The following is a 15,447-nucleotide window of genomic DNA, read 5'->3' as shown; positions in this document are numbered from 1 at the left end:
AAAAGAGAAACCCCACCCCCTTGGGCCACTTGGCCCATCTAGCTAAACAATCAGCCCACCTCCACCTCTCCCTCCTCCTCTACAGGAGACCAGGAGGGCGTGGCGCTCATCCACGGCGTCATGGCCATGGATGGCTGCCACGAGCCCCTCCCTTTGACCTATAAGGGCACCCCCACACCCCACCGAAACCCTAGCCCCTCGCATCTCTCTCCCTGGCGCCCCCTCCTTCTGCGCCCGCCGACGTCGCGGCGCCCTGACCGGTCCGCCTCTGCCCCACCGACCTCCTCGCCGTCATCCGCGGCCACCGTCGTCTCCGGCGTGCGGGAGCACGTCCAGGAGGTCCGCCGCAGCCGGATCCGTCCGCTCCAGGGATCACCTCAGGCCGGTACGGTCCGTGTGCTCGCCATCGAGCCCTTCTCCGCCGCGGACGTCACCAACTCGTCGTCGTTGCCACTGCTCCGGGCCGCCTCCGACCTTCTAACCTCGTCCACGAGAACCGGGGTGAGCTTCTCCCTCGGGTCCCCTTTTAGCCCTTCAATTTGGACGCTGTAGGCCGTCATCTCCGTCGAGCTCGAACCCCCGTGTACGCGTACGTGCGTGCGCTCGCTGCCGCCTGTTACTTCTTCTGCTGTCGTTGTTGCCGGTGCTGCCGGTTGTCGCTGCTGCTGTCCCGTGCTCGCCCGCCCCTACTGCGTGTGCGTGCCTGCGCTGCTGCTCCGTTTGCTGCTGGCCGCTGCTGCCGCGTACCGCTGGCGCCGCACTGCTGATGCTCCTTGCGTGCTTCTGCGCTGCCCTGCCTCTGTTCTGCTTGCTGCTAGCCACGGCAAAGGCCATGGCCGTGGTGTGTGAGAGCGCAGTGTGTGTGTGCACCGTGTGTGTGCGTGAGTTGTGTGTATGGCTGGCTTTTGCCACAGCCATGTGTGGCCGGCCCTTTGCTAGCTTAGGGACTAATCCCCAGTTAAAACAGGCGTCGTATCATGTGCATCCGGGGTGGGTCGTGCATCCCTGTATCCCGCGGCTACTGGCCAGCCGATAAAGATCGCACGCATGTGATCAAAAGCGACACGGATTTACAAAAAGACGCCCGCAGCCGTTCTTGCTAATTTGCTAATGACCCCTTAACCAAGCAGACCTTTGTCAAAAAGTTTCTTAATCTGGATCCTCTCCGATCGCTCCATGGCGGCGGCCATGGCGAATCCTTCGACGGCGGCCGCGCTTAGCCGACCTCCGCGTTCTCCTGCCTCAAACGGCTCCACGGCCGAGTCCGCCGCCGGCCGCAACCTGCACACCATCTACTGCTCCCTCGCATCCACGGTTGCTCCTTGGCCTGATGACGTCCGCCTGCTACAACAGACTGTTGTGGGCAGCGAGCACAACCCAGAAACCCCTGCAGATTGTAGCTTGTGACTTTATCCATTGCAATTGTTCTTTATTCAATGTGTGTGTTGTTTCAGAGTATAGACTGTAAACTGTACTTGCACATCGTTGATCAGAACTCAGAATGTGAATGTATCTTAGTACTTACAGATTGTAAGCTTGTGAGTTCAGACAAGTGATGTGTAGCTTGTTGTAAATGAAAAATTCAGAAATAAGCAAATTTATTATTGCCTAGTTCCTGGTGGTTTGAGGTGTTCTGTTGTACATGATGTAATACAGCTGAACCAGTGCATAATATCAGCTGCTGCTTCTGCATTCCTTGTGAGTTGTGACTCTGCATTCCTACTTTTCATTCACATATTCACAAACAAGAACATGCTGCTGTTGCTGCAAGCTTCCAAGCCTGGAATCTTAGAAACAAGAAGTGAATGTAAAGGTGTTGGTGACTGCAAAATTGAAAAGACGAGCACTGAAAAATAAATAATGAATCATAATAATCATCAACATCCATAACAACAGATTCTAGAAAAAAACACCCATAATAATAGGAGCCGTCGTGATGTTGGGCTGCAGCGTGTCACGCGTCAAGGATGTGTCCACCATGCTCAGGGGGGTTCAGGGATACATTCTGTTGGGGCGGTCCGTTGTGGAGATCATCTCGGCAGATGAATTCCATCGTGGCAAGTGTCCTTGCAGATGCATGCCATCGCGGCCGTGGCCCGTGCTTGTCGTTGCGATGCATGTTGCGGTCTTGATTAGGGCTTGGGACGGAGACGGGGAGCAGGGGATTAGGATAGCTGACTCCCCCAAGGGGTTATTAGCAAATTAGCACACATAACCTAGAGCTGGTGCGGGCGTGTTTTTGCAGTTTTCTATTGCTTTTGATCCGGTGCGTGAGCTGGTGATCGGCCGGCTGTGGAGGCGATGGATACAGGGATGCACGACCCACCCCGGATGCACTTGATACGACCCCAATTTATATTAGGCTTAGTTTTAGTTGGGCCTATGACAGCGGGGGCCCACGCCCTCTTTTCTAAAAAAATATAATTAAAAAATAATTACTTAAATAATTAATTAGTAATTAATTAATTTAATGAATCCGGTTAATTAACCTAATTTAATTAGTCTGATTAGTTAGCTATTTAACTGTTAATTAATTAAATAGACAATGACGATTGGGCCCCACTGCCCCTTTGACCAGTCAACCCGGTTAGAGTTGACTGTTGACCCTGCTGATGTCATGATGACGTCATGCTGATGCAATAACTCTATTTTAGTTTTTAAAATAATTACAGAAATTGTTTTAAACTTTGAAAAATCATATAAAATAATCCGTAATTCGGATGAAAATACTTTGTACATGAAAGTTGTTCAGAACGACGAGACGAATCCGGATACGCAGTCGGTTCGTCCGCCACACGTCCCTAGCATAGCAAACATGCAACAATCCCCCTCCATTTCATCTGTCCGAAAATGCCAAACACCGGGAACACTTTTCCGAATGTTTTCCCTCTTCGCCGGTAGCACCTAGTACTGCGTTAGGTCACCTCTAGCACCGCGTATTGTCATGTTATGCTTTGTGATGCTTTGATTGCTCTGTTATTTATTGTGTCCCCCCTCCGTTACTTCTTTCCGGTAGACCCTGAGACCGCTGCCAGTACCCCTGTGATCGACTACATCGACAACGAACCCTTCTTGCCAGAGCAACCAGGCAAGCCCCCCCCCTTGATCACCAGATATCGCCTATTCTTCTCTATACTGCTTGCATTAAAAGAGTGTAGCATGTTACTGCTTTCGGTTAATCCTATTCTGCTGCACAGCTTGTCATTGTTGCTACAGTTGTTACCCTTACCTGCTATCCTACTGATTAGTATAGGATGCTAGTGTTCCATCAGTGGCTCTACACTCTTGTCCGTCTGCCATGCTATACTATCGGGCCGTGATCACTAGGGAGGTGATCACGGGTATATACTATATACTTTATATACATGACACATGTGGTGACTAAAGTCGGGTCAGCTCGTTGAGTACCCGCAAGTGATCTGATGAGGGGGCTGAAAGGACAGGTGGCTCCATCCCGGTAGAGGTGGGCCTGGGTTCCTGACGGCCCCCGACTGTTACTTTGTGGCGGAGCGACAGTGCAGGTTGAGACCACCTAGGAGAGAGGTCGGCCTGGCCCTAGTCGGCGTCCGCGGATACTTAAAAATAACACGCTTAACAAGATCTTGGTATTTGATCTGAGTCTGGCCATTTGGTCTATACGCACTAACCAACTACACGGGAACAGTTATGGGCAATCGACGTCGTGGTATCAGCCGAAGCCTTCGTGACATCAGCGACTGGGTGGCGCGCGCCACATTGGACCGCGTAACGTGACTTCCTTTGTAATGGAGGTTGCTAGGTCTGCTTCCGGCCGCCCTCGCAACATGCAGGTGTGCAATGGGCCCAGACCCCTGCGCCATAGGATTTAGACCGGCGTGCTGACCACTCTGTTGTGCCTAGGTAGGGCTGCGACGTGTTGATCTTCCGAGGCCGGGCATGACCCAGGAAAGTGTGTCCGGCCAAATGGGATGGAGCGTGTTGGGTTATGCGGTGCACCCCTGCAGGGAAGTTTATCTATTCGAATAGCCGTGTCCCTCGGTAAAAGGACGACCCGGAGTTGTACCTTGACCTTATGACCACTAGAACCGGATACTTAATAAAACACACCCTTCCAAGTACCAGATATAACCCAGTGATCGCTCTCTAACAGGGCGACGAGGAAGGGATCGCCGGGTAGGTTTATGCTATGCGATGCTACTTGGTGAACTTACCATCTACTCTCTTCTACATGCTGCAAGATGGAGGTGGCCTGAAGCGTAGTCTTCGACAGGATTAACTATCCCCCTCTTATTCTGGCATTCTGCAGTTCAGTTCACCGATATGGCCCTTTACACATATACCCATGCATATGTAGTGTAGCTCCTTGCTTGCGAGTACTTTGGATGAGTACTCACGGTTGCTTTTCTCCCTCTTTTCCCCCTTTCCCTTCTACCTGGTTATCGCAACCAGATGCCGGAGCCCAGGTGCCAGACGCCACCGTCGACGACGACTCCTACTACACCGGAGGTGCCTACTACTACGTGCAGCCCGCTGACGACGACCAGGAGTAGTTAGGAGGATCCCAGGCAGGAGCCCTGCGCCTCTTTCGATCTGTATCCCAGTTTGTGCTAGCCATCTTATGGCAACTTGTTTAACTTATGTCTGTACTCAGATATTGTTGCTTCCGCTGACTCGTCTATGATTGAGCACTTGTATTCGAGCCCTCGAGGCCCTGGCTTGTATTATGATGCTTGTATGACTTATTTATGTTTTAGAGTTGTGTTGTGATATCTTCCCGTGAGTCCCTGATCTTGACCGTACACGTTTGCGTGCATGATTAGTGTACGATTGAATCGGGGGCGTCACAAGTTGGTATCAGAGCCACTGCCTGTAGGAATCCCCCTTCCACACTCCTTGGCCGAAGTTGAGTCTAGACATTGCAAAACCTTTACTAACATGGTTGTGTGTCTTACGGGCCCACATCACCATTGGGTGGTATTAGGATCTTTTATTCCTCGATCTTTACTCTGGGTCTCTGATCTCTCTTCTATTCGGGTTAAATGATTTTTCTAAAATCTAACTTTAGGTTCTCGAAAATACTTCTCCCGGAGAGCCCCTTCGGTCCAGATGATCGCGTGCTGCACCAGAAATTTTTGAAGATATTCTCCGAAGTTTCCTCGAGACCCTTGTGCCCTTCGCCGTTGCAATCCCTTCCATTGATAAACCCTATGGATAATCACGTACACTTTCCATTCATACAATGATTCCCCGTTGATCTTGTTATTACAAGATACCTCGAAATTCTCTCTATTGTTTCGACAATACTTTGTGCCTACTGCCTTACAATTCTTAGCCACATGAATACCCCTACGGTTAATTCCTCGCACTTATCGAGTATCCGCTCATTCCCAGTTGTTCATGTGTTTCACAAAAGTCTTCGAGATACTATTTGATCTGTCGAAAATCCTAAGCAGTCTATTGCTCTTGAAATTCTTGCTTGCTTGCATTATGTTTAATCCCATAAGTCTCGTAATCTTATTGGCATCCCTTGTCATTATCATTTTGAGTCCGTTGATTCAGTTTGTTGCGAATGCTCGCAATCCTCAATCAGATCCTAGAATTCATTCTTCCGTCTCAGACGTCATTTGGATATGAGCTGGTTTTTGACCAATCAATGCCTTGATCGGTTGTATCCCTAAGTCTATTCAGCTTATCCATCCCTAATCAGAGCATTGCTTCTGATCCCTTGTCTTGGAATTCATAATTCCTTTGCATTTAAGCTTTGAGTTAGTCAGTTGTTTCTATAATCCGATGCACTTGCATTCCTTCTTCCTTTGATAGAGTACCGATACTCACATCAGCTCCGTTGTAGACCACCGGACCTCTTGTTGGATTATTATCCGACAGTGTCCTTCATATTCAAATAACCTTGTGAGTCTTTCCACGGATATATAAAGCCTTGGGTAAATTGTATCCTCTGTTTTCTCAACCATGCTCTGTTTTCGAGCTGGTGGTATTTACTATTGAAGCTTGTGGTCTATGTTTCCACGATACCCTGACGGGTTGAACCTATGCCTTCCTTAATATGTGTGAACTCAGAAGTTTTCACGAGTCATACTCATCTGGTATTTCACCAGGTAAAACTTTCAACACTAATACCTTTATCAAAGCGAGAAGTGAATGGAAGGTTATACATTGAAGAAGTGGGAGTCGACCTTGAACCTTGCGTTCATGCCCATGGACACGATGTATAACTTATCATGGAAGTTGCTTGTAAAAATAATTACCCCCTTGTTATAAGTTCATCTTGTATCCGTGGTTCGATCATTTATGATCGTGGTTCCGACCATATTTTCTACTTGATCCCGTTTCTCAAGCAAGTGAAAACACTTGTCTTCTGCGGATCAATACATCTCCGCAACCCCTATGTCAATCTTCCTTCGAGTAATACCCTCCAGTATCTCGAGAATATCAACGAACTGTGTTGCTTCCTACGAGTCTTCATCTATTATTGCTTCTCACCGATTTCAGATTTCCCCCGGGTTCTGAGTTATTTCACTCGAGAACACCGATAAGTGAATCGATTCCGCACTCCGATTCAATAACTCTAAGTAATTTTCATTGCTTACGAGTTTAATAATCCTTCAAGTCATTCCTAGCCTGATCGGCTATATCATTGTGCTAAATTTTAACTGTGCTACCTGGTCCTTCTTCCCAGAGCATAATTTTCGACGATGAGATAACCTTACACCATTCTTCCTCGTCGTATCATTTCGCCTTGAACAACAAGCTTAATTTTGAGTTTGTGTCGTAACCGTGGTTCCAATAACCTTTCGCTTCATCATTCCTTTGACTTGATGTCATCGCCGATCGATTACATCTTCATGAAATCTCGCGACAAATGTGTCGTGATCATCATCAGCATTCTGAGATCTTCCAGGATATCGATCGAATTCATGATGAGAAATACCATCCTTGCCCCTCGATAATGTGGGTTATCATCGACAACATCCTTGCCTTCCCCCAACACAAACTTGTTCATGTTATGGATACAACTTGCTATCCAGTTTGTGTTATGTTCTACCTTGAAGTATTACTGTCCTTATGTCAAGGATGTTGCAAGGATTGCTCCACCTCTTAATAATTCTTGGTATCGTGATACTTCTCACAAGCACCATTATTTCTTGGTCCCTGTATTGACTAATCGGGAATATCAACAAGTGAACGATGATGTTTGGGTTCTGTACTTCTAGTAGCCCTATTGCTTTGAAGTTAATGGTCGATAGTTCAATCTTAGACTATTGGTTATTGAATCACCATTCTAACATTGATCATGCTACCTAAGCCAGTATTTTGGGTACACCTTTCAACCAATGTTTAATTGTGTATGTTTTCCTTGAGCATACATCATTACATCATTTGATCTGGCAAGTGCTATCTCCTTGTTCGCATAATTGTGGAAATCTATCTTTAGTAAAACTCGAGGAATTGTCGCTGAGTCCATCAGTCACCCCCTCATCATTTCCCTGGTTTAATGATGAATTTTTGTTCCGGAACTCGCTTCCATAGTTCATTTCCTAAGAATTTTACAATGTCATCTCGTCAATTGTGTTGCACCTTTTCTTCTTAGGCATCCTGAGTCTGAGGTTTCCTAACACCGATCAGATCTGAATCTCGGTCAGCTATGATGGTTGGAGCATATTTTCAAGAGTTATAACATTGGTCCTTATATGACCCGATAAGGTGATGTCATGCCCAGCACACTTGGTCGGAGGACCTATTGTTATAGTTTCCTTTTCAGCCAGGCTAAACATTCTTCCATGAGGAAATTGTAAGACTTATTCTACAAGTTGTTCCTGATGAATCCTTTGTGTATCCAAAGTCTGACCTTTGCTTGAAGACCATGTCAATGTTATCTCGAAGCATGTATGTGCTACTCCGATCATCAATAAGAGCATTTGAAGCACAATGCTAAATTCTCTTTATCAATTATCCAAACACCGTTGTATGGGTAATGTCATGAAAATTCTCTCCCCTTTCCTAAAGGGTTTTCTACGTTATATCATGTCATGGATATCATGCTTTGTTTGTCCTTGGGAAGGATATACCCTTGAAATATGTGTCTAAACACATTTTCCTTTTCATTGTTCTGTTTAATCTGAAGATCACCTTTTCCTTTCCATTGTTTTGTTTAACCTTTCTAGTGTTCTATATGATCTAAGCAGTAATATTCTTCTGCTTATGTAAACACCTAGGTGTACAATCGTGTCGTTAAGACCCTGTTACTATTGTTGATGACATTCCGGTAACCACCGATGGATGAGAACTTTGCCTATTGGTCCGCCTCGTTCAACGAGCAGGAGAATGGTTCTCTTCGTCCCTCGCCCTTGGTATCGATGTTGTTGCCGACATAACTAACAGGCTATCCTCTGACATGCCTTACTTACATTATTGCGTAAGACGTCATCACCTTCCTACTTTTAACCCACATGGTGGGCCCATAACCCACAGTTTCATAGGATCGAAACCTGACTCTCCTATACATCCCTGTTTTCAAAGTTATCCCTCGCGCTTGGCTTCGTATGTACTTCACGAGCCACCTTTCTTGTCATCTGTTCTGGTATCAGACGCAATACTTATTTCCATTGCTCTGAACCCCTTTCACTCTCTGTTTCAGGCAACAAACGATTGCCTACCCGGTTGAAGTTTCTTATTGCACCTCCTTACCTTGCTCTCGACGTCTTTCTTGAAGTTTGACTCGAGAGGTGCCTCTATGCCACATTCACTGAGATAGCCCACAGGTCCCCATCTTGTGTTGAGCTCTGTCCTACCCGAGCCTTTCCCCCTTACTCCACCCCTTAAATCTCGGGACGAGATTTCTTGTAGTGGAGGAGAATTGTGACGCCCGGATAATTAAGCTACAGTAAACCCCTGCTAATGGTGCCACGTCGTCACATTACTATTGCTAATCCTCACTTGATCCAAATCACTATTCATGTTCAAACTCAAATTCAAAGTCAAAATTTCAAATTTGCCAAACATGAAAACTAAAATGTTCAAAGTGTGGAAAATAATCCCTGGATATTTTTCATGTTGGAACCAACCTGTTTTGAATTCCCAAAGTGCCCCTGGAAATTATTTAGTGGTCCAGCAGCATTTAAAATTGGCCTTTTCAATTTCTAAATATGGTTAGACAACTCCTTTTGGCCTCAAACTTTTTGTGACTCCTAGAAATAATGTACTTGATTTATGTGACAAGTCTCAAATCTAACAAAACTCATTTAGTCTTACTTTTAAATAGAAAACAGTAGCTAACATTGGAACAGAAAATATATATATATATATATATATATATATATATATATATATATATATATAATAGAGAAAAGAGAAACCCTACCCCCTTGGGCCACTTGGCCCATCTAGCTAAACAATCAGCCCACCTCCACCTCTCCCTCCTCCTCTACAGGAGACCAGGAGGGTGTGGCGCTCATCCACGGCGTCATGGCCATGGATGGCTGCCACGAGCCCCTACCTTTGACCTATAAGGGCACCCCCACACCCCACCGAAACCCTAGCCCCTCGCATCTCTCTCCCTCGCGCCCCCTCCTTCTGCGCCCGCCGACGTCGCGGCGCCCTGACCGGTCCGCCTCTGCCCCGCCGACCTCCTCGCCGTCATCCACGGCCACCGTCGTCTCCGGCGTGCGGGAGCACGTCCAGGAGGTCCGCCGCGGCCGGATCCGTCCGCTCCGGGGATCGCCTCAAGCCGGGACGGTCCGTGTGCTCGCCATCGAGCCCTTCTCCGCCGCGGACGTCACCAACTCGTCGCCGTTGCCACTGCTCCGGGCCGCCTCCGACCTTCTAACCTCGTCCATGAGAACCGGGGTGAGCTTCTCCCTCGGTTCCCCTTTTAGCCCTTCAATTTGGACGCCGTAGGCCGTCATCTCCGTCGAGCTCGAACCCCCGTGTACGCGTACGTGCGCTCGCTGCCGCCTGTTACTTCTTCTGCTGTCGTTGTTGCCGGTGCTGCCGGTTGTCACTGCTGCTGTCCCGTGCTCGCCCGCCCCTACTGCGTGTGCGTGCCTGCGCTGCTGCTGGCCGCGTACCGCTGGCGCCGCACTGCTGATGCTCCTTGCGTGCTTCTGCGCTGCCCTGCCTCTGTTCTGCTTGCTGCTAGCCACGGTAAAGGCCATGGCCGTGGTGTGTGAGAGCGCAGTGTGTGTGCGCCGTGTGTGTGCGTGAGTTGTGTGTATGGCTGGCATTTGCCACAGCCATGTGTGGCCGGCCCTTTGCTAGCTTAGGGACTAATCCCCAGTTAAAACAAGCCTTTTTGTTAGACTAATTTATATTAGGCTTAGTTTTAGTTGGGCCTATGACAGCGGGTCCCATGCCCTCTTTTCTAAAAAATATAATTAAAATAATAATTAATTAGTAAAATTAATTTAATGAATCATGTTAATTAACCTAATTTAATTAGTTTGATTAGTTAGCTATTTAACTGTTAATGAATTAAATAGACAATGACGATTGGGCCCCACTTGCCCCTTTGACCAGTCAACACGGCTAGAGTTGACTGTTGACCCTGCCGATGTCATGATGACGTCATGCTGATGCAATAACTCTATTTTAGTTTTTTAAATAATTATAGAAATTGTTTTAAACTTCGAAAAATCATATAAAATAATCCGTAACTCGGATGAAAATACTTTGCACATGAAAGTTGTTCAGAACGACGAGACGAATCCGGATACGCAGTTGGTTCGTCCGCCACACGTCCCTAGCATAGCAAAATTGCAACAACCCCCTCCATTTCATCTGTGCGAAAATGCCAAACACTGGGAACACTTTCCCGAATGTTTTCCCTCTTCGCCGGTAGCACCTAGTACTGCGTTAGGTCACCTCTAGCACCGCGTATTGTCATGTTATGCTTTGTGATGCTTTGATTGCTCTGTTATTTATTGTGTCCCCCCTCCGTTACTTCTTTTCGGTAGACCCTGAGACCGCTGCCGGTACCCCTGTGATCGACTACATCGACAACGAACCCTTCTTGCCAGAGCAACCAGGCAAGCCCCCCCCCCCCTTGATCACCAAATATCGCCTATTCTTCTCTATACTGCTTGCATTAGAAGAGTGTAGCATATTACTGCTTTCGGTTAATCCTATTCTGCTGCATAGTCTGTCATTGTTGCTACAGTTGTTACCCTTACCTGCTATCCTACTGCTTAGTATAGGATGCTAGTGTTCCATCAGTGGCCCTACACTCTTGTCCGTCTGCCATGCTATACTATCGGGCCGTGATCACTAGGGAGGTGATCACGGGTATATACTATATACTTTATATACATGACACATGTGGTGACTAAAGTCGGGTCAGCTCGTTGAGTACCCGCAAGTGATTCTGATGAGGGGGCTGAAAGGACAGGTGGTTCCATCCCGATAGAGGTGGGCCTGGGTTCCTGACGGCCCCCGAATGTTACTTTTTGGCGGAGCGACAGGGCAGGTTGAGACCACCTAGGAGAGAGGTCGGCCTGGCCCTGGTCGGCGTCCGCGGATACTTAAAAGTAACACGCTTAACGAGATCTTGGTATTTGATCTGAGTCTGGCCATTTGGTCTATACGCACTAACCAACTACACGGGAACAGTTATGGGCACTCGACGTCGTGGTATCAGCTGAAGCCTTCGTGACGTCAGCGACTGGGTGGCGCGCGCCACATTGGACCGCGTAACGTGACTTCCTTTGTAATGGAGGTTGCTAGGTCTGCTTCCGGCCGCCCTCGCAACGTGCAGGTGTGCAATGGGCGATGGGCCCAGACCCCCTGCGCCATAGGATTTAGACCGGCGTGCTGACCACTCTGTTGTGCCTAGGTAGGGTTGCGACGTGTTGATCTTCCGAGGCCGGGCATGACCCAGGAAAGTGTGTCCGGCCAAATGGGATGGAGCGTGTTGGGTTATGCGGTGCACCCCTGCAGGGAAGTTTATCTATTCGAATAGCCGTGTCCCTCGGTAAAAGGACGACCCGGAGTTGTACCTTGACCTTATGACAACTAGAACCGGATACTTAATACAACACACCCTTCCAAGTACCAGATATAACTCGGTGATCGCTCTCTAACAGGGCGACGAGGAAGGGATCGCCGGGTAGGTTTATGTTATGCGATGCTACTTGGTGAACTTACCATCTACTCTCTTCTACATGCTGCAAGATGGAGGTGGCCTGAAGCGTAGTCTTCGACAGGATTAGCTATCCCCCTCTTATTCTGGCATTCTGCAGTTCAGTTCACCGATATGGCCCTTTACACATATACCCATGCATATGTAGTGTAGCTCCTTGCTTGCGAGTACTTTGGGTGAGTACTCACGGTTGCTTTTCTCCCTCTTTTCCCCCTTTCCTTTCTACCTGGTTATCGCAACCAGATGCCGAAGCCCAGGTGCCAGACGCCACCGTCGACGATGACTCCTACTACACCGGAGGTGCCTACTACTACGTGCAGCCCGCTGACGACGACCAGGAGTAGTTAGGAGGATCCCAGGCAGGAGGCATGCGCCTCTTTCGATCTGTATCCCAGTTTGTGCTAGCCATCTTATGGCAACTTGTTTAACTTATGTCTGTACTCAGATATTGTTGCTTCCGCTGACTCGTCTATGATCGAGCACTTGTATTCGAGCCCTCGAGGCCCCTGGCTTGTATTATGATGCTTGTATGACTTATTTATGTTTTAGAGTTGTGTTGTGATATCTTCCCGTGAGTCTCTGATCTTGATCGTACACGTTTGCGTGCATGATTAGTGTACGATTGAATCGGGGGCGTAAGGAATCAAACTTTATATGAAAGTTTTTATTATATCCCTCTTGGATGCCCATCATATTAGGACTAAATTCATAACCAAAGAAAATTACCATGCTGTTCTAAAGTCTCTAAAAATAATATAAGTGAAGCATGAGAGTTCATATATTTCTTCAAAATAAATTCACCACCGTGCTCTAAAAGATATAAGTGAAGCACTAGAGGAAATGACAAACTACTCCGAAAGATATAAGTGAAGATCAATGAGTAGTTGAATAATTATGCAACTATGTGAAGACTCTCTAACATTTAAGAATTTCAGATCTTGGTATTTTATTCAAACATCAAGCAAAGCTAAAGAAAATAAAATGACATGACGCTCCAAGCAAAACACATATCATGTGGTGAATAAAAATATAGCTCCAAGTAAAGTTACCGAGGAACGAAGACGAAAGAGGGGATGCATTCCGGGGCATCCCCAAGCTTAGGCTTTTGGTTGTCCTTGAATATTACCTTGGGGTGCCTTGGGCATCCCCAAGCTTAGGCTCTTGCCACTCATTATTCCATAGCCCATCGAATCTTTACCCAAAACATGAAAACTTCACAACACAAAACTTAACAGAAAATCTCGTGAGCTCCGTTAGCGAAAGAAAACAAAACACCACTTCAAGGTACTGTAATGAACTCATTCTTTATTTGTATTGGTGTTAAATCTACTGTATTACAACTTTTCTATTGTTTATAAACTATTTTACTAGCCATAGATTCATCAAAATAAGCAAACAACACACGAAAAACAGAATCTGTCAAAAACAGAACAGTCTGTAGTAATCTGTAACTAACGCAAACTTCTGGAACTCAGAAAAATCTACCAAAATAGGACGACCTAGATAATTTGTTTATTGATCTGCTGCAATTGGAATCAGTATTTTATCACGTTCTGGTGATTTTAAACAATTTTTTTCGTGAACATAAAGTTTCTGGAATTTTCAGCAAGATCAAATAATTATCATCCAAGAAGATCCTATAGGTCTTACTTGGCACAAACACTAATTAAAACATAAAACCACATCTAACCAGAGGCTAGATGATTTATTTATTCGTAAACAGAACCAAAAAGCAAGAAACTAAAATAAAATTGGGTTGCCTCCCAACAAGCGCTATCTTTTAACGCCCGTAGCTAGGCATGATGATTTCAATGACGATCACATAAAAGATAAGAATTGAAACATAAAGAGAGCATCATGAAGAATATGACTAGCACATTTAAGTCTAACCCACTTCCTATGCATAGGGATTTTGTGAACAAACAACTTATGGGAACAATAATCAACTAGCATAGGAAGGCAAAACAAGCATAACTTTAAAACTTTAAGCACATAGAGAGGAAACTTGATATTATTGCAATTTCTACAAGCATATGTTCCGCCCTCATAATAATTTTCAGTAGCATCATGAATAAATTCAACAATATAACCAGCACCTAAAGCATTCTTTTCATGATCTACTTGCATAGAAATTTTACTACTCTCCACATAAGCAAAATTCTTCTCATGAATAATAGTGGGAGCAAACTCAACAAAATAACTATCATGTGACTGAAAATTAAGATCAAGATGACAAGTTTCATGGTTATCATTATTCTTTAAAGCATATGTGTCATCACAATAATCATCATATATAGGAGGCATGCTTTCATCATAGTAATTTTGCTCATCAAAGCTTGGGGGACTAAACATGTCATCTTCATCAAACATAGCATCCCCAAGCTTGTGGCTTTGCATATCATTAGCATCATGAGTATTCAAAGAATTCATAACAACATTGCAATCATGCTCATCATTCAAAGATTTAGTGCCACACATTCTAATGCATTCTTCCTCTAGCAATTGAGCACAATTATCGGAATCCTTATTTTCACGAAAGACATTAAAAAGATGAAGCATATGAGGCACCCTCAATTCCATTTTTTTGTAGTTTCCTTTTATAGAATAAACTAGTGATAAAACAAGAAACTAAAAGATTCGATTGCAAGATCTAAAGATATACCTTCAAGCACTCACCTCCCCGGCAACGGCGCCAGAAACTACTTGATGTCTACTACACAACCTTCTTCTTGTAGACGTTGTTGGGCCTCCAAGTGCAGAGGTTTGTAGGACAGTAGCAAATTTCCCTCAAGTGGATGACCTAAGGTTTATCAATCCGTGGGAGGCGTAGGATGAAGATGGTCTCTTTCAAACAACCCTGCAACCAAATAACAAAGAGTCTCTTGTGTCCCCAACACACCCAATACAATGGTAAATTGTATAGGTGCACTAGTTTGGCGAAGAGATGGTGATACAAGTGCAATATGGATGGTAGATATAGGTTTTTGTAATCTGAAAATATAAAAACAGCAAGGTAACTAATGGTAAAAGTGAGCGTAAACGGTATTGCAATGCGTTGGAACAAGGCCTAGGGTTCATACTTTCACTAGTGCAAGTTCTCTCAACAATAATAACATAATTGGATCATATAACTATCCCTCAACATGCAACAAAGAGTCTCCAAAGTCACTAATTGCGGAGAACAAACGAAGAGATTATGGTAGGGTACGAAACCACCTCAAAGTTATTCTTTCCGATCAATCCATTGGGCTATTCCTATAAGTGTCACAAATAGCCCTAGAGTTCGTAGTAAAATAACACCTTAAGACACACATCAA

The 15,447-nt window shown here is 45.7% G+C and overlaps 1 protein-coding gene across 1 annotated transcript; it reads left to right on the top strand.

Moving 5' to 3' along the window:
• The first annotated feature begins 9,377 nt into the window (after positions 1-9,377).
• LOC123167279 (uncharacterized) lies at positions 9,378-11,021 on the top strand. Its single transcript, XM_044585116.1, has 2 exons — positions 9,378-9,843; positions 10,950-11,021. Exons 1-2 carry the CDS (start codon positions 9,463-9,465, stop codon positions 10,977-10,979), a joined length of 411 nt encoding a protein of 136 aa, XP_044441051.1. The 5' UTR covers positions 9,378-9,462; the 3' UTR covers positions 10,980-11,021.
• The last annotated feature ends 4,426 nt before the right edge of the window (positions 11,022-15,447 follow it).

The sequence above is a fragment of the Triticum aestivum genome, chromosome 7D (genome assembly GCF_018294505.1).
Source record: "Triticum aestivum cultivar Chinese Spring chromosome 7D, IWGSC CS RefSeq v2.1, whole genome shotgun sequence".
Classification (NCBI taxonomy): Eukaryota; Viridiplantae; Streptophyta; class Magnoliopsida; order Poales; family Poaceae; genus Triticum; species Triticum aestivum.
The sequence above is the reverse complement of the archived record's forward strand: the minus strand, read 5'-3'. Positions and strand labels throughout refer to the sequence as shown.

Coding starts and splice junctions, on each gene's coding strand:
- LOC123167279 (XM_044585116.1), top strand. CDS start 9,463: ATGGCCATGGATGGCTGCCACGAGCCCCTACCTTTGACCTATAAGGGC. Junction 9,844..10,949: donor CCTCGTCCATGAGAACCGGG/GTGAGCTTCTCC, acceptor TCTTTTCGGTAG/ACCCTGAGACCGCTGCCGGT.